This window comes from Limulus polyphemus, unplaced genomic scaffold (genome assembly GCF_000517525.1).
Source record: "Limulus polyphemus unplaced genomic scaffold, Limulus_polyphemus-2.1.2 Scaffold66, whole genome shotgun sequence".
Taxonomy (NCBI): Eukaryota; Metazoa; Arthropoda; class Merostomata; order Xiphosura; family Limulidae; genus Limulus; species Limulus polyphemus.
Genome location: NW_013665676.1, coordinates 1,213,925 through 1,241,747, shown reverse-complemented (window position 1 = coordinate 1,241,747; position 27,823 = coordinate 1,213,925). Strand labels below are relative to the sequence as shown.

Here is a 27,823-nt window from a genome sequence, read left to right as displayed (position 1 = left end):
ATGTTCCAAAATTCAACCACCGTTAGAAAAATAAAACGGTTTCAGCCTCCCCACTATTCAAAAACTTACAAAAATAGTAGCAAGTGGCTCACATATCCAATCCTTAACCTTAAATTTCAACTCTCTCAACCATTTCTATAATAAAAGTTAACAATAAATCTGAAATAGCATTGTTTCTAATAGGTTCCTTGACCAATTGGCGAAGAAAACATTTATACAGTTTATAAATACCTTTCTCCCTTATGGTTTTGATTCTAACATTTATCAATCTATATGCCTGAAATTGAAATCACCCATAATTATTAACGGCTGAAATTTTAATCTCATTGTAAAATTTCTCATTAATTTCATCAGTACCATCTGGTGGAATGTAACAAATTCCTGCTAAAAGCCTTTTCCTTCCATATACGCTAATAGTGTAAGAACAAATAAGTTACGAAGTAAACCCTAAAAATCTGCACTTACAGTAAATAGCTGTATATTGTTATCGTAAATTTTCCTTCATATTTTGAATAAATCATTTACTGATTTCCAATCAAAAGTTATTCTGTACACTTAATTATTTCCTTTACAGTTAGCTTCATTAGATCTAGCTGGAAACACTTTTCATTTTCCCATGGCTATATCGCCATCTATTGCAAGCTTCATATCACGAGTTTCATTGGTAATAAGTAATTGCTAGAAATTTGGTACTTGTTTTGGATCCATTATTATTATTTTGTTAAAACTTCTCTAATTATAAATATATGGCAAGTTAAATTAGTGTAAAAACGAACTTTGAGTAGATTTTAACATTATTATTCAGTTACGGTTCCCAGAGCTCTATGCGCGCCTTAATGGCGTCCCTCTGAGGGAGGAGAATTTGGTACGTTAATTAATTTCATAAATTTGGGAATATAACGTCTACTGTGCTGGACATAAAGTTAAACATTATAGCTTGTGGTTTATTTTATATTAAATTGATTTAGTCATCGTTAGTACTACTAGTGTCATAGGTCTAATCATATTGATACTGATTCATTCCATCTTTTTAAAAATAAAGCAAGGAAGTTGGTCTAAAAACTAGTAGTAGTATAACACATAACTATCAGTATCACAGCGTCAGTGGTAATTAACTTAACCTTAATTTGATCACGAGGGACCCACTTTTTAGAAAATAAAAGTTTGGAGACGGCTTGACTAGCTAGGTAATGAAAAAAACGATCATAATATAAATGTACAACGTTTCGACAAGATTACACCATCTTCAGGTACAAGTAGTTTACAATTAAACTTACAGAGACACACGTATCTCTGTAAGTTGTAGTTGTACCTGAGGATGATATAATCTTGTCGAAACGTCGTACACTTATATTATAATAGTTTTATTCATTACCTAGTCAAGCCATCTCCAAACATAATTTAACCCCAACACTCCATCATCCATGCCATGATTTTTATGAAACTTTCCCCAGTTTTTTGTTATGATTTTAATTTAAACAATTTTCAGTAAAAGTTATTATCATGCCACATTAATTATTTAAAATCTTATCTTTGTGGCATAGATAAACCTAGCTTTTACTTTTATTTTAGGTACAGAACGTTTATCAGCATCGGAAGACTTAAAATGAGGTAAGTCAATCATTTTTTATGCCTGTAATTTATATTCATCTGTGTGTTACTGAGATAATTAATTGTACCTCTAGTCTATCACATCAAAATTAGGGATGGCTAGTAGCTTTGTGTGAAATTTCACAAACACATATAAACTCTTGAGTTTTATGTTTAAGCTGAACATCTAATATCTACATTTGATGCCCTTTAATTGCCTTTTACTTAACAAATAGTTCATCTGACCTACCCTTCCGTGCATTATAGCCCATATTTGCACTACAAAGACTACATCACTGCTACCATCCTTTACTATATCACTTGCTTTATCAGGTTTATCCTCCACTCCTGACCATTGATAGCATAATCTAATTCTTTTCTTCCTATTTAACCCACATACTATTCTATGTGCTGTACTAAATAAATACATTCTTATCTTTTTCATTCCTACCCATATCTGTCCATTTTGTTATCCTTCTTTCCCCCAGTTCCTCGTATATAACAGCAGTTGTGTGACTGAAGAAAAGGAACTTGGCTTAGTATTAGATAAGTCACTCAAGTCATTGAGGCAGTGCTCTGTTGCTTGTAGTAAAGCTAATGGAATATTAAGATGTGTTTATAAGCCATTGAATACAAGTCAGAAGAGGTAATTATCTCTATACAAATCACAATACTGTGTACAGTTTTGCTCTTCATATAAAAAAAGTGAACATTGACTTATTGGAAATGGTTGAGATAAGGGCTACTAGGATGTTTTCAGGGACAGAAGAGTTATCATATGGAAATAGGATAACTTGTTTTCTCTTGAGAAAAGAAGGATGAGAGCCACTCTTATTGAAGTTTACAAGATTATCTAGGGACTGATAGAATAAAGGCCTTTGATTTCTTTGTTCTGAATTCTGAAAACAATAGGATGAGAGGACCTGCTCTTAAGATATGGAAAGAGACAAGTTTCCAGTTAAGAGAGTTTTGTATTTTTTAAAAGGATTATTACTGATTAGTTTATTGAATGAATTGCCACCAGTAGCAGTTTAAGAGGAGAATTGATTTCCTGAAACATAAAGGGCTAGGTTTAATTTGTGCATTTTATTGGGAGTAGATGTGTAGGTAGACTTGAAGGACTAAATGGTTCCATGTTTTATTTTATCAAATTCAACAAACATCTTGGTCAGAACAGGATAGCCTTTTCATGTTGATAAAAATTACTTGCATCTAGACAAGTGAAATTTCTTAAAGTTACATCAGTTCTGAAGCATATAATTGTAGATGTGTAACAGCATTATTTTAACATGACCTGTTTTCTTTTAGATTATAATCTATACATAAAGCTTATAAACATTTTTAAACTTTTGACACATATGTACAAGTCCATTGTACAAATTAATTATCCAGTTAAGCTCACCCAAAATAGTAAAAATATTGAGAACTCATGGGTGGCTATGATTTTCTAGATATTTTTTTGCAGAAAATCTATTACATGTGACTTGTATAATTATAGGTAGATAAACAGAGAAGGACCATTGTGTGGAGATAGGTTAATTTGTTTGAATTATTTTATCTTGAGAAAAGAAGGATGAGATACTTTGTGATAAATGCTTTTGTCAACTAACAGTGAAAAGAAAGTTAGTTTTTTTTCTCCACAAACTTTCTTTTGAGGGATCAAGGCAGAGATTGAGCATAAGAAAAAGAATCTAGAAAATTTGTGTGGATAAATAAAAAATATTTCCTTGAGAAAAAAAAACACATTAAAATTGTGTATTTTAAAGAAAATAAAAATGTGGTCAATTTAATGCATACATAAAAACTGTTTCTGTACCACGTCATGTTTTTTAGGAAGATGAATGATACCAAGTTTAAGGGTTTTTCCTCAAATAACCTACAAAATAAAAATGTAGCAAAATGTTCAGGTTTAGAATTTTATTTCAATATATATGTGTGTGTGTGTGTGTGTGTATTTTATTAGCATCTGTTTTAGATAAACTAATAAAAAAAAATCTAACCACTAACCCTAATTTAAATTTTTTGCTACCATTCTAATTTTTACTTGTGGAATAGATTTATTTAAACTTCCCACTTGCATAGATAAAACTTGTCAACTTAAAAAATCAAAGTTGCAAATCTATGGTCTTTGTAAATGTTTATTGCTCATTTTTAGCTCAAATAAATTGAAAATGTGATTGTGTTAATGGTATTTTATATTATTGTGGTATTTTGAATTGCTTTTACTCCCACAGTTTGAAGAATATGTAGTATTGATACAACTAATTTATTTTTCTGAAGTATTTAGAATAATGATTTATGTCCAGCATTTTTAGATAATGTTTGACCCATTGATACAAAAATGATACATGATATCAATACAGTTGCAATAATAAGTTAATAATCACTATGGTACAGGTGTCATGCCTGCCATATAAACATTAAATTCAATCCATGGCTTGCACATTGCACACAGCTATATACGGTATGCATGTAGTAGGTTATTAGACCACAGACTACCTTAAGATGATTGGGTGTGAATGGTTTTTACAGCTGCTGTTATTTGCTAGGTAGTAAAATAAGCTTATAAACTACCCTACACGGTGCACAATGATGCATTTGGTAATATTGTCCAGGTATTATTACAATATGCACAGCTGTATTGTAGGCTGGCAGAAAAATATTCAATAATAGTAAAGAACAAATGAATGATTCCTATTATGAAACACCACTGGAGGTCATGATAAATCAGATTTTTATATTATATAACATTTAATGTCTTAATTTGCTAAGAAAATGTGTAAATGAAATCTTAAACCCACCACATATGACAATCATGGTGTAAGTTCTCTAAATCTTCTTTCTTTGATAATTATGTATCACTCCTTTTTGAAGTATAAAGTCTTAATGTAAATTGATAACACTACTAGGTAGTCAAATAAACTTAAAAACTACCGTACACAATGCATAATGATGCATTTAATAATATTGCCCAAGTTTTATTAAAATACTCGCAGCCATTTTTGCTGTAGGCTGGCAGAACAATATTAAATCATAAAGAACACATGAGCAATGACCTATTATGAACTATTACCATGGTTCATGATAATTAGCTTAAACTTGGATCTCTCATGCATTTTGTATAATTGATTTAATGATATTGGCTTTGTTGTATATTTCATATATCTAAACTAATTTAGTGATCCTGTTTTTTGCATACCTTATATGATTAATTTAGTGACCCTGGCTTCCATATGTATTTTTTGTATCCTTTTAAATTCTGTGACCTTATCTTTTTTTTAAATAATTCCATTGATTGAAAATAGTTCTATGAACATAGGTTTGTCATGTTTCTTGTGTAGTTAATTTTGTAATGTAACTCAATAAACTGACATTTTAACCTATTTTATGTTTAATGTAATTCAATGATCATGGTTTCTTCACGCATCTTCTGGTTTTTAACTTTTAGTTGTTACAGTTGTATGAAGAGTAATAATTATTCTTAAACACATTTGTATTTTTACTGTAAACAGTCTGTTTAGCATTTAAACATGAAATTATAACATTTTTTAACAGTTGTAAGAATAATGAAGTTGTTGTTTAATCACCTGGATACTAGTGGGTCAAAGTGTGCAACTCGTGACATTTTGTAGAATTATATTCAAAATTTAATTAAACAACTTTATTTTCAATGTACATCAGTAAACTTAGCACTGAAGTGTACTTTATAATTCAAATTTTAATATTATATGAGACTTCATTTCTTAATTTCAACAGGAAATATTTAAATAAGTTCTCAGTCTTCACTTTTCCTTACCACGTGACATTTCTTTGCTCTCAATTGCCTATTTATATTATCTTTTCACCTTATTTGAATTTCTGGGTTTTAACACAAATTAAAGATTTATATTTATCTTAGTAAGGCATAATTGAATTATTATAACATCCACTATCTTGTTTTACTTAGAAACCAGAAAGTTACAACTTTTTGTCACATCCTGTTTTTAACAAAATGTCTGTAATTCTCTCCAACATTTGCTATTACATTATTCATAAGCAACAGAAAAAGAAAATTTTACTTTCATGTTAGCTCATTCTCATGACAGCATTTGAATTATTTGGCATGCAGATTCATCGTTGTTATTACCAAGTTCGGTTTGACCAGCTAAGGGAATTATTTTAAGGCAATTGTACTTTAATTATAAAGATAGTTAAATTATAATAACAATAGGACGTTGTATTCTTTGTATGTGTTATTAATTTGTTCTTAATTGCACAATTGAAATGAATAAAAATTAGTTTATTACACATCATTGTTGCAAAAAGTAGGGTTAAGTTTTGTTGAAGACCAAGAAAAAAGAAAACAAGAGGCCAGATGTAAATACTAAATTTTGTATTTTTTATGTATATTTTTTATTTATTGTTATAAAAGTAACTATAATGTAAAAATTAGAAACTTATTAAGTTAGATAAGAAAATGTAAATAAAAGCATTTAGCTTGTTTGTGCAAGTGTTTACATAGTTAGACATGGTTCAAAGAGAAATAAAATAAATGAAAGCTGTTGTGAAAAATATAGAAGATTTTAGGATAAATAACTAATTGTTTATTACAATTTGCAATCATTCTAGAAATAAAGGGTAATTTAGATTTATATCTTATTTTTAATGGTGGTTACAAGGTCAGTCAAATGGATTGAGTTTGTATAGTTTTAGGGTAGAGAAAATAACAGATAAAATATAAAGTTTTAGTGAAAAATAACGGTGCTACTATAGCGTGAGGTCTACCTCCATATGTCGCCTACCCAGGTCTATCAAACATGTATAAAAATGTATCAAATTAAGTGTTTATCGCTAAAATAAATGTATGAAAATGTGTGATATCCATGAGGGATGGATAATGCAGCGGTAGACCTCACGCTGTAGTACTAACAGGAGGTAGACCTCACTCTATAGTAGCACCAAAATAACTTTTGACGTTCATTTAGGGGGTTCTAAAAGTTCTGCAAATAAATTGTAGAAACTATAAGATGAATCAAGTATTTTTAATCTAACATGAAAATCATTTTAGTGAAATTTCTTAAATAAAAAAATTGATTTTTTTTTTGTACAAAAGATTTGTAATGTTTACTAAAAGCTTTAAAATTTCATTCAGTATTAAAAGCTATAGTATGTATACTTTCATGGTTACCTAGTAGTTACATGGTGGTTGCAAGGTAGATCAAAATGACTGAGCCATATAAGGAGAGTTAAATAAATTTGTTTTGTTAAATGCTTATCATGTGCTAGAAACTAATCGTATGTTATCATCATAACATTTTAAAATAAACACAAGATGTATATTTTAATTAAAATCCATATCTTTTGCATAGAGTATTTACGTGAGTAAAATAAGAAATTTCAAACTTAGCTGAGATTGTTATTTCTTATAGTGCAGAACAATCTATAGCTTCAGCTAGAGCCTCAGTCATGGTCTATGATGACCTTAACCGACGATGGCTACCTAGTGGATCATCTAGTGGACTTTCTAAAGTCCATATTTATCAGCATGTGGTTAACAACACGTTTAGAGTTGTTGGACGTAAGTTGCAGGACCATGAAGTAAGTAATTTCATTCAATGAATTGAAAAGTTAATTGATGTATATGTGCAAGACAAGTACATAAATATTATAGTGTGAAATAAGAGTTTAAGCATTTTAAGCTTTAGTTTGGTAAGCAATAAAGAAAACTGTATATTTAAAGTAAAATTTGGATATAAACAGAATTTGAGAAAAATGATAAACACTTACTATATTAACATATATTTAATAGTGTGAAAGAAACTGCAATTATTGTCAAAGTGAAAAATCTACCATTTGAAAAATTATTTGGTTTGTTCATTAAAAAAACAACTGTAAATTGACAAGTTTAGAAAAAAATTAAAACTCGCTATTTCATGAACACAAAACTGCTTAAACACCATTTTAGATTGTAACTTGAGGATATGTACATGTTAATTGAGAATACGAGCTAATAGTGAAGTCTGCACTTAGAATGTAAATTTCTTGTCAGTTAGCTTTTGTTTAACTGCTTTATTATGCTAGTGTGACATTCAGGTATACTGATATCTGATAAGTGTTTATAAGTATCTTCAATACAGCAGATTTTGGAAATATTATTCAGAGAATAAACTGAATAAATAAAACAAAGTATTTTTTCTCAAGAATAGTTAATGTTTTTATATTTATTTCATTTACTGGCTGATTTCTAACTTTTATTGAATGACTACACAGGACAACAGCATCAGAAAGAATAATGAAATACTAGGCTATTACAGTGAGCAAATTTAAGGCATTTTGAATGGTTGTCTCAATGACAACCATTAACCAGACTTTGGTTGTTCTGCTTAAAAAAAGTTGTCTACCCATAAGTAAAACAAAATCACTCACAGTAATGTTAGGATACATGCAACTCATAAGTTTATATTTGCAGTTTTCTTGCAATTTCACTGTGACATCGTTAACACAACATTGTGGATTCACTCATACCTCATCAAACAACTTGGGCCTACACCTTGAAAATGCCATAAAATGCTCATCAACATTCCTTGAAAAAAACCTGATACAAATGTTAAATTTCGTTTTGACAATTTCAATAATTACCATAAACAAACGGGCTCAAGTAAAATGGTTGGTTATGGTAAGAGGAACACTACTGGAACTCCTCAAAAATACTACAGTGAACATAACACAATAACTTGATGAATGTTGTGTTAGGAAACTCAATCTTCATGCTTGGAAGTTATGCGGTCCTTTCCTCAACATAAGGGTTTAACTACTAAGGTTTCTCTGTACTTAATTATATCTCTCCATAGGCCAACCATGACCATTTATCAACTGAAATGGAATACTTATTGTCAATAGTGTAACAAGAGGAATTTAAACTCTCTTTATCCTAAAGTATCTACCATTTCCCATTTTATGACCTGAGTATTTGAGAGGGGTCTTGCTTCGTCTATGGTGGCTTTATATGAGGCATCCTTATCCACCATTTTTCAGTATTCCAAATATTGGAAGATTTTTGAATCCTCAGTACTATCAGGTATGCTCAAATCCTTTTGTATTCTTTGACCCAAATGACCATTTCAGTTACCAAATTGGGATCTTACAGTTGTTTTACATGCATTGTCACATCCTCCCTTTGAGCCCTTAGCTTCATTTTCGTTGTTTCATCTTTCTCTGAAATTGTATTTTTTTTGTTGTTGTTCGGTTGTGGATGTCATTGGTCAGAGTTGTTTGAAATCCATGTGCATCAGACTCTTTAGCATTCCACATTTGTCCTGTTTTACCCGATAGGTCTTTTCTTTCCAAGCCTCTGGAAGCTAGGGAAGGGGAAGATCCTTCTCACCAATCTATTTGCCAGCCATTTCTCACCTTTATGACTGCTCCAATCCTGATCATTTGTTATGTCCTGTTAGGCCCCACAAGAATTATGTGGCTTGTACTAACTCATTTTGAGGTAGTAGGAATTGATTGTTCATTCACTGGAATTCTTCTATTTTCTGTGACTTATCTCCCATTACTGTAACGAGGTGGCTTCGTAAATTGATTTACATGGCATATAATGGATTATCATTACAGGAGAGGAACCTTTTGCATGCCACAGCTCACCAGATTTGTGATATCTCTATGTCATTATTCGCCCAGTTGAATTGCCCTCTGGAAGACATTGTGTGGGCTGGTATGTGGACTACTCCTAATACTTTCCTATCTTCTTACCTGAGGGTTTTCAACTACCCCCTGTAGCTATTTTGACCACATCTGTTAGATTTTAAGCAGAGGTGAGTATTTTCCTCAATAATATACTCTTTTATTTCCAGAGTCCCTTTATTTTTCACTGGATCCCACTCTGTGGTGAGTGTTGCCCAGGCAGGTATGCTTTCTCTTTTCAATTCCACACTAGCAACCACTTTCACTATAATTACTACAGGTTGCAACAGGCTCTGTTGAAATGGGGTGTTCCATAAGACCATCTAGGCACCTACTGGATGGTATTACCTAATTATTATGGACCGCCACTCATGGACTATCACGTGTAAAGCTGAAGGGCATCCTGCCTGACCCTGCTGATCTTCAGATTGAATACATCGAGGTCAGTTTGCTCGGGAGTCCTTACCGACCCCAGTTTTCAGTTGCTGGGGTGTCAGACAGAAGTTTTCCTCCAGAGTATTCAAGTGTGTTCCTCCACTCTTGGAGAAGAAGATGAAGTTGGGAACCCTCCTGCTCATGTCCCTGGATGTTTTTCCCAATTGTCAGTAGGAGTGGCACCAACCTCTGTAGGAGCCTACTCATAATTCCTGTTCAGATTTGACACAAAGCTATCAGGTTGGGGGGGTGCATGGCCCTTCTTTTTGATCAATGTCAGTTTTGTATATTGTTCATGGAAGGAGGTCCACTATCTCCTCATAAGTGTCTTTTGGAAGTTAATATTTTCTAAGACTAGAACTGTGTTTCCAATAATGCTTACCTCTGCTGACACCCCCCCCCCACTAAAAGCCAGTTTATGTCTCAAAAAAGTGATCCATTATCTGAATGAGGTACATATATACAGTACCTAGATAGAGAGAGGTAAGTATTATTGGAAATACATTTTCAGTTCAGAAAAATGTTAACTTACCATATAAAACAATTACCTAAGCAAATGAATTAGTACACATTTATGATTCCAGAACACCTACACAAAAATTACCTGAAATGTGGAAATGTTTATATTATAGAAAATTTCCCCATCAGTGGTGGAATTGCAGTAACATTACAGGTCTATCAACTAAATGACTCACAATCCAACCAGTGGGAACTGCATAATTAGTCATACATGTGTCATCAAGCATACTTTTATCCTAGTTTCATTTCAACTGAATTCTACCATCCAAACCAATCATTCCTTAAGTGATATAGCCTTCGTCCAGTTTGAGTCATTGGCTCAGATCATTTATTTACATGGCTGTTCAGTAAATAGTAAAAAAAGAGAGTATGCAGACTTTCCAAAACTGTAACATGTTATTCAAAAGTAGATAAACCTTCAGATAATGTAAAATATATCAATGTTAATAAATAAATTTGGATAATGTTAGATTATAACGAACCTCCCCCCCCATATTTTTAAACCCGTGTTTTCTACAATGTAGCACAATTTTATAGTAATATATAATTTATAATAATTTAGTATAGTAATTTATAATTTTATTTTGATTCCAAAATGCTTATATAAAGTCTACAAAAATTATTTTTCAATCTCCACATGTGAATTTGAATGACGCTTAGCAAGTATGGCTCATGAGTGCAAACAAGGACTTTGTAGCAATGTAAGCAGTAGAGATCATTGTTTTTCCAAATATTTTTTATTTACTGTTTTATATATATATATACACATGTAACGTATGGTAGCCATTATGTTACTGTATTTTACAAAGTAAGAACTTGTGTTATTTTTCTACTTGTTTACACTGAGGTAGAATAAAACAAAATTATAAAAAACTAAAAACTTGGCAATTCAGGAGAAGATTATGTAATTAGTGAAAGTCTAAGAAGTAAATTTATCACTGATCAACTGATATTAACACAAGAAAAGGAACATCTTTGCATAAACACCTGGTTGATCCTGCAGTTTGCTGGTGAATAATTTGTTTCTCAAGTTACAATCAAGAAGGCTAAGCCAAAGATACTAGCCCAACCAAAACGAGTCATATTTATATTACTGGAAACTACACATTTATTGGTTACTGTGTAAGCATGGTAATATAGGAAACAAAATGTCTGTAAGCACTTACATGCATTTACACCTATACCGGTGCTAAATCCTGACCACCAACTGAGGTAACTAGCAAGTTTATTGGATGGGATACAACTTTATACTTTGTACAGAGCCATATCATGAATATTTTCTCTCACTTTTATAAAGTACTGTAGACAATTCTTGGTGCAACTACTGTATCCTACTGTGTTCTCAGAGCAGCGATCCAAATAGTTTCTGTAGGATACTTCTGCTTTTTGACTTATTGGATTTGCCCAGACTTTATACAAAGTCATAAACATTTTATAATACTTTAGACAGTTGTCATTGTAACCATTATACTGTCATCAAGTTGATATATCCTATTCCACTGTATTTTCAAATCAGGGAAAATTCTGGGAATTATGGGGCATGAACTTATTTGATATTGATGGTGTCAAAGTACGGTAACACCTGAACAAGAACAGTGATTCATTGCTTTATATTTGGCAGGTTTCTACTTCAGCCACTAACAGTAGGAAATAGGTGTTAAAAGATTAAAAGAAATTCTCAGGAGATTTACTTGGAACTTTACTGTCCATACTGAAAAGAACAGAGTACTATTCATTTTGTTTCTTGTAATTTCTAACTAATCTACTAGCAATAAAATAACTACAGAAAATAAGTGTGAAAAGATGAGAGTGTAAACTCTGACCATAAGTACTTTGAAATTTTGTAATCACTACTAACAATACTATCCATTTTATTTTGCAAGCTTTATTTTCTTTATACTTTGATTACTTACCTACAACCTGTAATGTTACATTACAAGAAAAAAAAACGAAAAAAAAAGCTTTACTGAAAATAAAAATATTTAATTACGGGTTTTTTTATTTTTCATTTGTTTTAACTGTTTATTATTATAAAAGTAACTAAAATCATAAAAATAGAAAGTTGTTAGGTAAGATAATGAAAGAAAAATAATAAAAAAACCTTCGTGGATTCTTCCCAGCCCATGCTGGAAGGGTTAAACAAGTATAAAATCATTGAAATGCTTTAAAAACTATGTAGTAAGTGTTAACCAATCAAACTGAACTGTTTCTTCTATCTAATTATTTGCATGATGGTAGTTGGTCTGGTTTTTCTGTGTCCACAGTTTTCATCTACTTTTTATGCATTGATGTTTACAAAACACTCTGAATTATCACAAGTGATGTCAGAAACTTTATCACAGTGTGTGTTTTACATATGCCAGTATTATGCAGATCTGTGTTTTCAGTAGAAAATCTGTGTAAAATCACTGAATTATGTTTAAACATAATGTCTGTATAACATTATGAACAAAATGAGTGTGCAATGAGAGAGAGAGAGCAATTTTGAGCTGTTTACAAATATGTCTAATAATTATGATAATGTATGAATGTTGGATACTAACTGTTCATGTGAAGTTTGTGAGATCTTAGTTCAGATATGACTTATTACTTGGTACTCTGCATTTTACAACATTTAAAACAGTGTTTCAATGAATCTAGACAAACAATAATATGCAAATTATTTACTAACTTAAATAATATGAAAGTTAAAAATAAACTCTCTTATGATTTGTCACATATTTTTCATGTTCTATACATCAGTTACTCTCTTGCATCCATACCACATGACTTTTGATATTCTTTTGTTCAAGTATGCTAAAAATGTTTGTATGAACTTTACTTTTAAGTAAAGTTGCATTTATATCATTATGATTTAAAACCCATTTTACATGTTTTCGTGAATTTTGCTCATAATAGCTCTTCAGTACTTCTTTCATTAGAACATCTTAATTGGTATCTTCAGATGCACATTTCTTGATCAAAAACTAAAGCTCTTAAAATGTTTGTATGAACTTTACTTTTAAGTAAAGTTGCATTTATATCATTATGATTTAAAACCCATTTTACATGTTTTCATGAATTTTGCTCATAATAGCTCTTCAGCACTTCATTCATTAGAACATCTTAATTGGTATCTTCAGATGCGCATTTCTTGATCAAAAACTAAAGCTCTTAAAATGTGTCTTCATTTTTTGATTTAATCGGTATTTTTGCTAAATATTCGCAGCTATTATGAGTTAATTTCTGTCTAAGGAACAGAAACTATAATCTGTGAAGGTCAAATGTTATACTTCGTGAATGTTCAGGGCTTTTGAGTTTACATTTACTGTGTTTTAGAAGAAGATATTTAGAAAAATATGTTAATTTAAGCCTCATCATTCTATTGTTTTTCAGGTAGTAATTAATTGTGCCATTCTAAAAGGTTTGAAGTACAATAAAGCAACTCCAACATTTCATCAATGGCGAGATAACCGTCAGGTCTATGGTCTCAATTTCAGCAGCAAAGATGATGCATATGCTTTTGCACAAACTATGTCCAAGACCTTGGAGGTTCTTGATCAAAATAGTGAGTTTATACTAACATTATTTCAATGTCTTAAGGCTTTGAAAAATGTTGGTGGTCTTGTACAACCCACCATGCTTTAGAATTTTTATTTGTTGTAATGTTAATAAAGTTTACCAGTAATTGGGAATATTAGGTGTGGATCTGAAAGTTTTATTTTAACTTTTTTATAATTATCAAGAACTTGTGATGAAACTTATATTTCCTTAAACTGATAAAGTTTATGAGGCCTAATATGAAATGAACTGAGTGTTTAACTGTCTGTTTTTTACAGTAGTAACTGATTAAAAAAACAGAATGATTTTAACAAAATAATGCTGAGTTAAAAGTGGAATAGCATTAATAACAACCTTGATATGTGCATTTATTATATTTATTTGTCATATGTATTTCATTTAACTGTGTCTGGTCAAGGGTATTTTTTTAATGAGTTTTATTAAAATACAACAATTTTATTATCAGGAATAATGCAATAAATTTATTGATGTGTTGTAATCCTTCTGGTTTTGGAAATGAATCTGGGATGACAGACTACTCTGAGTGAAGAACAGTTATTTGTTTTATGTTAAAAATTTTTATGGTGGATGTTACTCTCCAAATAAAAGGTTTATATTTATGTAAGAAAAAAAAAAGAAAATATGAGGTTTATATTTAATAAAGAGAAAGCAAAAGAATGATAGTTACGAGTATGTGCTTATGATGTGAGACTTGATAAACCTGTCATTGTGAGATTTGTTGTATATGTTAAACAAGCCAACATGTTGTCATATCTCAGTGTACTAAAGTTAAGCTCATAAAAATACCATGGATATTTAAGTTTATATTTTGATTAGATTCCACACTTCCAAGACCATCTCAGCCACCTGTAGTGCCTCAGCATTATCAACAACAGCAACAACAACCAATATACCAACAGCAACAACAACCAGTATACCAACAACAACAACCAATATACCAACAGCAGCAACAACCAGTCTATCAGCAAATAGGCCAACCAGCACAGAATCACACTGGAGAAGGAGTTGGTTTGTACGTTTTTCTCTCATATTGTTCTTCTGAACATTAATATTTCACTTGTTCTTGTAGTATTTATGTAAAACATAGTTTTATGCAGAGTAATACACTAAATAACTTTATTTTTACTCACCTTAACCATTTTGCATCGGGTATGTCAAAATGCACGTTACAACCTTTCACATAGCTACATTCAAAATTCAATTAAACTACTTTATTATTAATATATACAAATAAACTTGACATCAAAACATAACTAATAAATCTAATTTTAATATTATATAAATTTTAAGTTTTAATTTTATCAGGAAATATTTTAAAAAATCCTCAGTCTTCTCTAGTATGAAAATTGTGACATTTGCTCTCTAGGTCTTCTCTAATTTATTTACCACCACTCTGAGAAGTACAAAATTTAATGTAAATTACTCAATATTATATAGTTATTACTCAAGCAAAGCATAAGTTTTATAGCCTTCAATCTTATTTGGTTATAGAGCCATAAGCTATAAAATAAGACCCTTCTAGCCATGCCCACCTGTCACATTCTCACTTTCACAAATTGCCAATATTTCTCTCTAACATTTAATACTATATTATTTATAACCAAAAGAAAGTCAAAGTTCTGATCTATCAAGTGGAGTATTATATTACATTATTTTCTGTACAGAAATCTCTCTATTTCACCTCTAGGTCAAACTTTATTCTCACAGGAAACACATCAAGAAGGCTCTTATTGCATAGTTAGAAAGCCAGAAATATTGTGATAGCTATAGAATATTCTGGGCTTTTTATGTGTTATGATTCTGTGATTTTAGGTGCAGTATTTTATTAAATAAAAAATTACTTGGTGTGGTAGTACCATTATTATAAAAATTGGGCTTATGTTTCATCAACTGTCAACAGCAAAAAAACAAAAAAACAATGTAAGTTCTATATTTCTTGTTTTTCATGTGTATTCTTTATTTATTATTATAAAAGTAACTAAAATCTAAAAGCTAGAAACTTACTAGGTTAGATTAGGTAAAATATAGTTAGACACAGTTCATAGGGCAATAAAACAATAAAATTTAACTAGAAACAGATGTATACTGTTACAAGCTTTAAGCTCTTGAGGATAAACAATTGTGGTTCCCTGTTACAATTTGTAATCATACCAGAAAGAAAAATGAGTAATTTAGAATTATTTCCTAACTTTTTTTTATGGTGGTTACAAGTTCGGATCAAAGTGACTGACCCTGTGTAGAGTTATAGTATAGAATATAACAGATAAAATGTAAAGTTTTTCTGAAATAAAATATTTGATATTTGTTTCTGAGATTTTAGGGGTTATGCAAATGAAATCTGGAAATTTTTAGATGAAGAAAAGTATCTTTAATCTTAACATGAAAATCACTTTGCACTGGTAGCAGTCAACACTGACACCATATAATTACAAGCAAAGTTGTAGTAAAAATACTTAATTTAAAATTCTGATTTTTTGACTATAGATTTACTGAAAGCTTGCCAAATTTTGTGAAGGTACCTTAAGTACTTTCAGATTCACAGTATGTATAGTACCATAGTTATGAGGTCGTGTAAAATACACGAGTCTGTTGTGATACAGTTAAGGAGTAATATAAATATTGTTTTTAATGTCAAAGTGAATGATACAGTGTACAAAGAGTATCGAGAAAAAAATGTGACTTTCTTTATCACATGCTGGATATTTGCTGCAGACAAGTGACTTTCTTAATAGGCCAGTATTCATAAACTGTTAAAACCATGTCTAAGAATTTCCTGCCAATCAGCAGTTTCCCACTCCTTTAAGGCTATCAAATCCAATGAAAAAACTTGCAATATTGAGTGGTGAATTGGATGTTGAGTTTGAGGTTGAAAGCAAAATTATCTCAGATATGTTATGGTATTAAACACTGAAGTCTGAAAGTCTGCTTGATCAATGGTAAAAAATATTTTTAAATCAGGCGTGGCTCTGCTCTTTAAAAAGGTGTCAAATTAGAATTATGGTACGTTTGTGTTCTTGTCACATTCACTCTAAGATAAAAATACTGCTGAAAGTTTATGATGAAAATGTACTCAAGTTACATGGATTTATTATATTTTTATTTTAAATGAATGGTCCTTACTTTAAAAAAACAATAATGTCCTTGGAATAATTAAATGATCTATTATAGAAAGTTAAGACTTTTTTCAACTATTGTTAATACACAGATATAGGAGATACACAATATAGAAACAGTAATTTTAATATTAATATTAATTCTACATCAATATCTGAATATTAGATTAAAATTCACTAATTTCCTTTAAAACAACTCATTTTCTACCCTCATTCACCTCTCCTTTCAGGCTATGGTTCTAATTATAGACTTCTTTGGATTTGTTACACTATATCTGTATTTCAATGAATTGATATGATGAAGTTTACAGAAGAATGGTGCAAAATGCATTGTACTTAACGAAAATCAATTTTCAATTGCCCACATCTTCAAAAACCATGGATATTTTTTTATTGTAATTTGATATAATTAATCTGCAAGAAATAAAATTTTGTTGCTTTCTGGCCACCTGTCATACATTTCACATATTACACAGGAAGTAATTTTTTTTTATCAACTTTTGTAGTTTGCAACTATATGTGAGATGATATTGTTACTTTTAATTTTCAATTACATGGATTGTTTAAGGATTGTAAATTCCTAGATCCTGGAACTTAACATGATATCTTCAATGTCTTTGAAGTTTTAGAATTCCAAAAATTTTGCCTGGAAAAAGATCAGGAACATATATTAAATACTTATATTTTCCTTAACTAAAAATTAATAGAAGTTTTCAGTTTAAAAACTGAACTTTGCAATAAGACATGATGTCAGGTGTGGATAAGCAATGATAAATACAATAGTTTGCATTTATCCAGTGATAAAGTAAACAAGCTGTTTAACCAACCTTTTATTTTTTGTAATTCTCTTCTATAGAAAATACATAAATTAAAAAATCATTAATGCACATTTTTGTTGCACTGTTTTGTGATCATTTATGAAAAAAAAAAGTACTATAAATAGCAAAACTAACAAAATTGGTGTTAGAATTTAACTTATAATGTCATATGACAGCCAGAAGTTTAATGCTTTAAAAACATTTATTATGTGAGCCTGTGACATGAACATTAAAATAAGGGAATTGTTTAAATCTGCTTTTAATTATTAAATTTATTGAAAGTAAATGAAGCGATGACATAAAACTATTATGCACTGTCTATTTGGTGGTTTATGCTATTGTTTGTTTTTTAGCTAATATTAATAATGATAGTAAATGTCATATTAGTAATAATATATATAAAGAATACGAGTCAGAGTATTAGAAGTCAACAAATTATTGGCATATATTTTACAAGTAGCCAAATTAAACTTTGCAAAGTGTTAAGGAAAATTATGTTTATTTGTAATAAAGCAAAATCACAAAACACTGAGTTGTGGGTGTGAAACTGTTCTACAGTGGCCTCCCTGTTATGTCACATGTAGTTAGGTTATATTTACATTAATTATTGCACAGAAGTTTTGCTTTCATGTGCAATTTTGACACGTTACATCTCTGAAACCTTTCATTATTACAGGACGCGAGATGAATCGGGAGGGGAGAGAAGACAGTCTGCTGTCCAGTATGCAACAAGTACAGGTATGTGATAAATGTTTTCACTTTGTGTTTACTAACAACTTTTAACAATGTCATGAAAAGAGCTGTTGAAATTCAGATTACAAAGTTATCTTGAGATTTTTGTTTGATTTTCATCAATCATAGAAATTTGTAGAAAACAAAATTAATGACCTGTTTTGGAGGGGGGGAATTAGAGAAACCATATTAGTATTAGATATTTTTACAACAAAAACTATGTTACAATTACATTATTAAATAGAACATAATTAATTCATATTACAATGGGAAACTGTCACCAACACATGTGGCTTTAACAGATACATAGTTTTCATTATATGTCTTAGTAGATCATATTAAATTAACCTATATCTTATACTAAAGTAATGATGGAATATATAACTGATTTAAATTATATTACAGTTGGAGGCTATGCTAGTACCAGTCATTCAGTCAGTTCAGGAAACGCATCACCTAGTGGTTCTGGCCATCATCGTTCACCCTCTGCTCCTATGTCAACACCACCTCCAGCTCCTCCTCCTCCTCTCATGCCATCTCAAACAGTTGTTCCTCCACCCCCACCACCTCCTCCATTAGGGCAAGTGGCTCCCCCAGCACCACCTCCGCTTCCTTTGGGAGGATCACAAACACTTCCTCGACAAGGATCTTCTAATACTGCCCCCATTTCATTAGCTGCTGCACTTCAGACAGCAAAATTGAGAACAACGCAGCCAAAGGTAGAGTTAAGTATTATATAGTGATATAAGTTTAAATGGTTGTGTGGCTGTTGATAGTTTTAAAAGAGGTTACTAATGATTTTGTCCCCCAGTGGCACAGCAGTATCTCTGCAGACATATAACACTAGAAACCGGGTTTCGATATCTGTGATGGGCAGAGCACAGATAGCCCTTTGTGTTTAACTACAAACAGACTAGTGATTTATGAAATTTTATTTAAAATGTTTGTAGCTTTAAGATGAAAATGTTTTTAGTGACATGTCTTTGTTTTTATTAAAGATTTTAGAAGTAAGGAGTATTATATTTTTGATATAGTGTGTATGTTATTGTATTTGAATATTAAAGTAACACAAAAAATAGTTATGCAACAGTGACTCCACAATATTCACATATGAAAATTAAATCAAAGGAAGTTAAATTTACATTTTAAGAAAGTATAACATTACTTCTTTTTTTAGCAATAGTCACATATTTTTTTTGTGATATTCACATTATTTTTAACTGTTGCCATATAAAGTAGTATTAAAATAAAATAACTGAAGCACAACTATAAACAAAAATGTTATCACTTTAATAGAGAATAATGTACTGTTATAGGTTTCTGAAAATGAACCAAATCGACCTGCTCCAGCTGGACTAATGGATGAAATGACTAAAACACTAGCCAGAAGGCAAGTTATATGGTAGATTTCTAGCAAAGGAACATTTCATAACTGTATATGAAAAAAATTCTGTTAGATTTTGTTCATCAAGAATAGGATCAGTTTTTGATGAAAGTGATGAATTAGCATTCTGAGAATAATTTTGAGGAAGATATTATTGTTTCTATGGTATCTTTCTCTGTTTGTCACTGAAATTAATTACATAGTTCATTAAGATAAGTTCTCAGTCCCAGCAGATGTGGGATGAAGACAAAATAAGCCAGATTTGAATTAAATTCAGCATCTAACAGCTTGTATATATGTGTGTGTAAGTGTGTTTTGATGTATCAGATAAATGAATGTGATACAATTCTCATTCATTTTTAGATTATTTAAATTTTAGTATAAATTTAATATAAATTTTTCAGATGTTATTGGAAGTAGTTTACTATTACCAACAGTTGCGAGTTGGCAGAGAAAATAATTTTGCTGTCCTTATACAAGCCGAGTAACTAGTACATTATCAAACAGTTCAACTTGTATTGAAATTGTGTGGACAAAATCAGAAGAGGTATTAGAAGTAGTTAACTATTAACAACAGTTGTGATTTGGCAGAGAAAATAATTTTGCTGTCCTTATACAAGCAGAGTAACTAGTACATTATCAAACAGTTCAGTGAATAAAAGAATGGACTTGTAAGTTTGACATATCCTATTGAAAGCTGTTTCCTTTTTTTAAGTAGTGTAAGATATTCATTGGTTTAGTATGTTTAGAAGTGTTACAGAATTGCTACTTAGTAGGAATGTTGAATTTTTATTTTTTTTTCCAGAAGAGCACAAGTAGAGAATAATCCAAATAGTCAAGTAAGTACAGAAAGAATTTTAAATTTGAGTGATATATTTATTGTTGGTAAAAATAAGTACAAAACATGTGCTTAGTCTGAACTGATGGAAAAATATATTAAGAAAAACATGTTTTTAACTTATATACTTGGAGAATAAACTTACAAAAACTGTGACAGGTCTGAATTGTTGATATTAAACAATTGGAAGAATAATGTAAGCACAAACATTACCATGAGTCTGAACTGTATAGCTTTAATGTGAGAAGAATTGTGTAATAGAAAAATAGTCTTTGTTTTGTGTAGTTTAGATATAAAAAAACTCTCTCAATAAAAAAAACAAATCTGGGCGTGCAAATGTTTTTTTTTCACTTAAGTGTTATGAAAAGTTTTAAATAAGACAGTACTCAGTTCATGGGTCAAATAATACACATGTCTAGGCTAAGAGTGCCATGTCATCATATGTGATCCTTATTAAGCTCAAACTCAAAATAAACTTAGAATTATGTAATAAGAGACATTTTAAGCTGATTCTATTTCTGTTAAGTTTGGATTTTTTTGTAAAATACTAATATTTATCCATTATAATATATTATATAATATATAACACTAAATATATGCAAAAAGTCCTCTAGTGGCAGTTTAGAGAATGACATTTTATTTTCCAAATGGTTGGGTTAGAAAGTTTTTCTTCTACCATTGCTTGAAAATGTTGCTGATTCAATCTGAATTTATATATTATGAGCTGTGTCTGTTTGGTCTTTGTAAGTGTTGTTTATCATTTTGTTGAAAAACAAATTTGTAATCTGATTTTTCATAAAAATATTTTTTAACATGTTTCTTTAATTTGACTGAAGATTATAATTGACACATCAGATTTTGTGTTATGAAAGCTCATTGATGCTGTAAAATTAATCTGTTATACTACAAGTGTGGATTTATTAGGCTACATGTATACTTTCATGCATTCTATATTTTACACTTCTACATTGTTGCACTGTTTATTCCATTGGACTGGATTAATCATTAATCAATTTTGGTAGCATATGGATATTTTAATGAGCATGTGTTGAAGTAAATAAAATGATCTTGAATGCAAACATTGAGATTGTGTCAATTAGTAATTCATTGCCAAATCCTCTTTCTTTTTCTTCTGTCATCATTTTTGTGGTCGTTTAAAATCAACTATGAGCAGTGATTCTGTTTTTTTTTAAGAACAATTTTAATTTAAATGTATTGATCTATTATTACCAAATGAAATATTGATAAAGAGTAGCTGGTTCTGTTTATTATAACAGCAGTCCACTCTAAATGGTTTAATGTTTTTAACTAATTGTTGTAAGTCATAACAATGATGCAACTTTAGATTATTAAAATTCCTGTCTAGCCATCAATATCTCACAACTGCAATGCTTAATCAAGATTTTGTTTGTTACGCATACTGAAGAGTTTACATTTATTCTTACACGATTTAGTATTTTCTCTAAAGTGACAAACTATGTGATTATCAATTTTGATTTTCTTAAAATGACAAGTGTAATATACCTTAATAGAAACACTTGATTACTTCACAATAAATAAGAAAACTTTCCATTTCTAGCCCTTTTTTATTTTTTCATTACTAGATACCAACAATCAGATTTGCCTTCCCCCAAAACATACATAGTTATAAGTTCTCAATTCACCTAAATTTCAATTTTTTTTACTTCAACATAAATCAGATCACTTTAAAAGTGAAGTTTTAAGAGCACAGAAATGTTCTTAGTCACCTGTGGAAACAATATGACATTTCATCAAGTGTTTCATAATTAAATAATGTATTCCTTCCATATCATGTAGTTATTGTTTAATTGATGTAACTATACTTTTGTCATTAGGTTTGGCAGTCATTATGATACTTTGAAAAAAGTGTTCATGTGCTCATCAGAAAAAAATTTTGCAAGCAGGGAATGCATGTTGTGATGAAGCTGTTTTCGAGAAAATTATAAATATATATCAGTTTTTACATGTATGATCACAGCTATGGAAGGAAAACGTTGGTAGTGACCCTCTGATTATTAATTTGTTTTTGCAGAAAGAGATCTTGTATTTTGTTGTCAAAATTAAACTTTTGACTGGTTTTACAATGGAAACTGGGCATTTTAGAACTACTTGCAAAGTTTGAACCTTTCACTGCTCAGTGTATAAGCCAATTTGAAAATACAAATAGAGGACACCATAATATTTGTTATGAAATCATTCGATTTATGGAACAAAATGACTTGTTAATGATTTTTGCAGAGGTCAACAAGGTACCTTTCAGTTATTGTAGACTCTAACATCAGATGTCTCACAAATGGATCAGTTACATTTATAGTGTGATATTTTCATGCATCAGGCAAACAAACGGAAATATTTTGGACATTTATAGTATTGCACGGTTATGAAGTTGAAAACGTTGCAGATGCTGTATTAGAAACTTTCTAAGAATTAAGAGTTTCTGATTGTTGTGATCATATAGCTGAAACGTTCAATTGCCTACAAGCTTGGATCAATAACAGTAAGTCACAATGTAAGATTGTGCCCTGTTCTATTCACTCTCTTACCTATATTGGAACTTGTGTTGCAGGATCTTGTATTAATGTCGTACCACAAGAACTATTTAACTTCTCGGGTTGAAAAGACCATGTGTCTGAAAGTCAGATGGCTTTTACTGAAATCACTCTAAGACTAAATGGTCTTCCAGAGCAGGTGCCACTCATACTTTACATATGAACTGTACTGAAATTAAGCAAGCACTTTTTAACACTGCTGCAAAAAAAGCAGGATCACTTGGTACAAGGGAAGAAACATGAAGTCTGGCTTCAAAAATGGAACAGTGGAAAATTGCATGTGATTGGGTTGCACTTTGGAACTGATTCAGTGCATTAATACTGTCTTGCAAAAAGGTTGAGATAGAACTTAGCACTATTGTTTTGAACAATGTATGTATTTATGAGTGTATCACAGTGGAGTTTCTCAACGTACATGCATACTGAAATAAACTGAGAAAGAGATTACTTGATGACATCAGTGATGTAGAAACTGACCATCCAGCTAAAAAATAAATTGAAAATTGAAAAATTTTGTGTTTTAATGGATTCACCATAGCTTTTATATATCACCAACAAGCTTATACATCAGTCTTTAACAGTATTTTCAGTTATGCCCAACATTGAAATTCTGGAAGCTGATTATTTATTTCAAACTCATGAGGAATTATTTCAGCTTTGTCAGTTTCTTAAACAAGAAGAGATTAAGTCTGCTATAAACATGTGTGAAGGCCAAGGGAATTGAAGAAACGATTCCAGTGATGAAATTGTATCATTGCTCTGTTTTAACATTACCTGCTACTAACTGATAAAATGAAATATCCTTTTCTACAATGAAGCATGTAAAATAATAGACTACAAGAAAGCAGAAACTGTGAGATCTGTCAATCATATGACTTCTGACCCTAACTTACTTTGAAGACATTATAGATCAACTGGTTTACTGGTAATTTTAGTACTGTAACATATTATTTGTATATTGTGATAAAAGATAAATGGCAGTGGATGACTTAAAATTATTTTTTTATCTTATGTTCTTGTATTTTGCTGAATTAATTTACTTGGATGCTAATAAAAATTTTCATAAGTTAACCAAAGCCCCTTTTACACCTTTTAGCTGTTCACGTATATATTATGATTTTGTCTCACTTCATTACTATAGGTCATGCTCAGTTTACTATTCAACAACTATTATACCTGTTATGTTATGCTGTAAATGCCTATTCTAAGTTGGCAAATTATGATTTAAAAGAAAAGCTATATAGTAATTGTATGAGTTTCACTTACACCAGGATGGAGAAGCTACTACACCAAGTTCAGAAGGAAAGAGATCCTGGGAACGACAGAGTTCTTTTAATGGTTTCAGCCCTGGGTTAGGTAGCAGTTCAGAGTCTCCCATACATGGTCGTAGGTAAGTTCTTAATTATTAAGGCTTACATTTTCCCAAAACAGTAATGTCAGAAATGGTGCTTAGTTATTTTTAATAACTGTGGAAACTGAATACATTGGTAACTTAAGAAACAAATGGCACCTGAGTACTTTAAGATAAAATTGATCTACAAAAATTGAAAAACTTCTGCTGTACAGTATATTCTACTAATATTTCAAATGTTGTCTGCATAGAATAATAACAATATCTGTTGTGAAGTTCAATATCTAATATAAGTGTCACAAAATGATTTGAAACACATGATTCCAAGTGGATTGTAAAGTTGGTTGATAAGTATTATTAATGTGAAATGCTGTAATAGTAAGAATTTAGTATAAAATTGCTTTGTAAATTAACTATCTTTAGTAAGTAAAACAAGTGTATTTGATATTATACATTGTGATACATTGTCACAATTCTTTTATATTACATGTAACACAGTAGAAGTTTGCAAGAGTCACTCGGAGATGGAGATATGAGTAGAGCTTATGGAATCGACTCAGTGGATGTAGACAAACTGAAACAGGAAATACTGACTGAAATTAGAAAGGATATTAACAAAATGAAACAAGAGATAATTGAAGGTAAGGTTTACCTGTTATGTCACACATTGAGAAAATGAAGCATATATTCATTGAAATGAAGCTGCTCATAACTTTGTATATACTCAGTAAGAATTGTAACTATATGCTTTTTTTGCACACTTTATCAAAAAATGATGTGTGTTGTAATATTTGGCAAATACTTGATGTAATTTAGTTACACTTATAATTTATTAGTTTCCGATACGGTACTTCCCTCTTCTCACAAGATTAGCTATTCTCATCCAGTGCTGCCCTCTATATGTACATATTTTCTTTACACGTGCCACAAGCCTTCTGCTCCCCCCTATTTGAATCAAATGATTCCACCATGTCTCTCATGTAAATCATCATGTGTCACTTCTCACCAATAGGAATGTGACATATTGACTCCCTCTGTACTTCTCTACCGAACTATCACTTTTCGTTTGGCAGGGTTTTGTGTTCCTTTTTTGTTTGTTTAAAGTTTCGTGTTCATCTTTAGTATACTCAGAAGTGGTCTTCATTTATTTTCACTTCTAGTTTCTATTAAGACTGTTTCTTTAATGTTTCACTTTAATCCAAGTTTATTACAGTCACATTGTTATTTATACTTTTGATTATTGGTTGTCTCTTTCTCATTATGAATTCCAAATTTCATGTTACCACTTCGGGGGTCACACCTGGGACTAGCTCTGTGTCTCAGGCTTCAGGTTCAGGTGACCTGGCAGGAGATTTATCTGTGTTTATTCGCTGGGTGATTGAACGTTGCATGGGTCAACCTCTGTCTCTGGACCTTGCCCCACTTCCTCCCGAACAAGCTGAGCCTGTTCAGGTGGACGAGTACTTGGATCGCCTATTTCTATTTCCTGATTTTTCCATGCCTTCCCATGGCCCACCTGAGGAGTCAGTTAGGTCTAATATGGTCTTTTTTGGATTTTGTTTCTCAAGTATGTGACATTTTATCCCTTTCCCCTATTTCCTATGAATTGCATCCTTCCTTACTACATAATCACTCTTCCCATCCCTATTTGAACCCCCCCCCTCCCCGGATATTTGGGTACATGCAGACCAATTTGCCTCACAATTAAGTGATAGGATTAGCATGCCTCATCGTCCCACACGGGCTTCAGATCAGTTTGCTATTGCATATCATTATGCAGACTGTTCTTTACTGGACTAGCAGTTTTTAGGCCCCATTTTGCCTGTTTGGGGTATGGCCCCAGAATCTTCTGTAAGTCTGATCCATGCCCATGAGTGGTGGAGTTTCTCACATGGTTTTTTGACCAGGAGGTCTTCTGTTTCCTTGCTCTCGAGTTATCGGGCTGCCTTATCCCATACTTTTCATTTTTCCTGATACCGTCGAGTATTTGATTCAATTGTCCTTACCCTGTTAGTGCGTTCCTTCTGGATTATTTTTCCCCAAGACGGCTTACCCTTCCGGACTGGGATATTAATGTGGTCCTCCATTCCCACAGTTTACATCCGTTTGAACCACTTTCCTCATGTTCCATGTTTCACCTTTCCCTTAACTATCTAAACACGGATTCGACCAATTTGACTGACCACATGACCTCCTTGTACTCGTTTAAAGTCTTTATAGATTTAATACTTAATATTTTTAGTCTTTCACATACAAAAAATCATCTTTTATAGTGAAGTGTTATTTTTACAATAAAATAAAGATTTGTCCATGAATATATTGAGTATTTGTTTTGAATAGTCCATGTACAAAGTCATTTTCATGTTAAAATTAAAGATACTTTTTCTCATATCAAAAATCTCAAATTTCCTTTGTGTAATCCCTAAAATCTCCAGAATGCATTTCAAACGTTTTTTTCAGTAAAACTTTATTGTTTACTTGTTATGTTCTCTATCCTATCTCAAAATGGGATCGGTGAAATCGACCGACCTCGTAACCACCAAAAAAAAAATCAAAATAAACCTAAATTACCCTTTTTCTTTCTAATTTCTTTCAAATTGTAACATGAAACTACATTCATTTATCCTAAGTAGTTCTAAGTTCGTAACAATATACATCTATTTATAATTAAATTTTATTGTTTTATTGCCTTTTGAACTGTGTCTAACTACTATCCAACATTATAAGTTGTAAATCACTCAGGGAAAGTGCAGCTCACATTATGCTATCGAATTACATTACCCACGAGCTGCTTGCGTGCATGCCTCATGAACCTTTTTACTTATGTTATTATTATCAATTGTTTTACCTAATCTAGTCTTAAATAACTTAAAAAGATCTTCATTTTTAGGTTTTAGTTTCTTTTATAATAATGAATAAAGAATAAATATGAAAAACAAGAAATCGGGTTATTTATACTAATGGTAATAACTCACCAAATAATTTTATTTAATTAAATAATGCACCAAAAAGTAGTCAATATCCCCTAACTCTCAATTTTTTTCTGGCTTTCTAACTATATGACAAGAGCCGTTACAAATTCATCCAAGCTAGTCGTTAACTTTCCCATGGGAATGATGTTAGTACTCTAAGTGAAATTGACATTTAACCATTCAGAATATAACATTTATACAATACATAATTTCATAGATGTAAACCTTGACTTTTTATTGGTTACAAGTAATATAATAATGAAACGTAAGAGAGA

The 27,823-nt window shown here is 31.0% G+C and overlaps 1 protein-coding gene across 2 annotated transcripts in view; it reads left to right on the top strand.

Annotated features, from left to right (window-relative positions):
- The first annotated feature begins 759 nt into the window (after positions 1-759).
- The window catches only part of LOC106465171 (protein enabled homolog), a 32,693-nt gene continuing 5,629 nt past the window's right edge, over positions 760-27,823 (top strand). The window contains exons 1-11 of one of the 2 annotated variants that reach the window (XM_022393522.1): positions 760-865; positions 1,573-1,611; positions 6,999-7,167; positions 13,585-13,756; positions 14,587-14,782; positions 18,378-18,439; positions 18,839-19,152; positions 19,750-19,823; positions 20,623-20,656; positions 24,497-24,615; positions 25,078-25,217. In XM_022393522.1, coding sequence (XP_022249230.1) covers positions 1,607-1,611; positions 6,999-7,167; positions 13,585-13,756; positions 14,587-14,782; positions 18,378-18,439; positions 18,839-19,152; positions 19,750-19,823; positions 20,623-20,656; positions 24,497-24,615; positions 25,078-25,217 — 1,285 coding nt within the window. In that variant the 5' untranslated portion in view covers positions 760-865; positions 1,573-1,606. Of the gene's footprint in view, positions 866-1,572; positions 1,612-6,998; positions 7,168-13,584; positions 13,757-14,586; positions 14,783-18,377; positions 18,440-18,838; positions 19,153-19,749; positions 19,824-20,622; positions 20,657-24,496; positions 24,616-25,074; positions 25,218-27,823 lie in introns of both variants that reach the window. The other variant, XM_013925376.2, reaches the window with a different exon arrangement.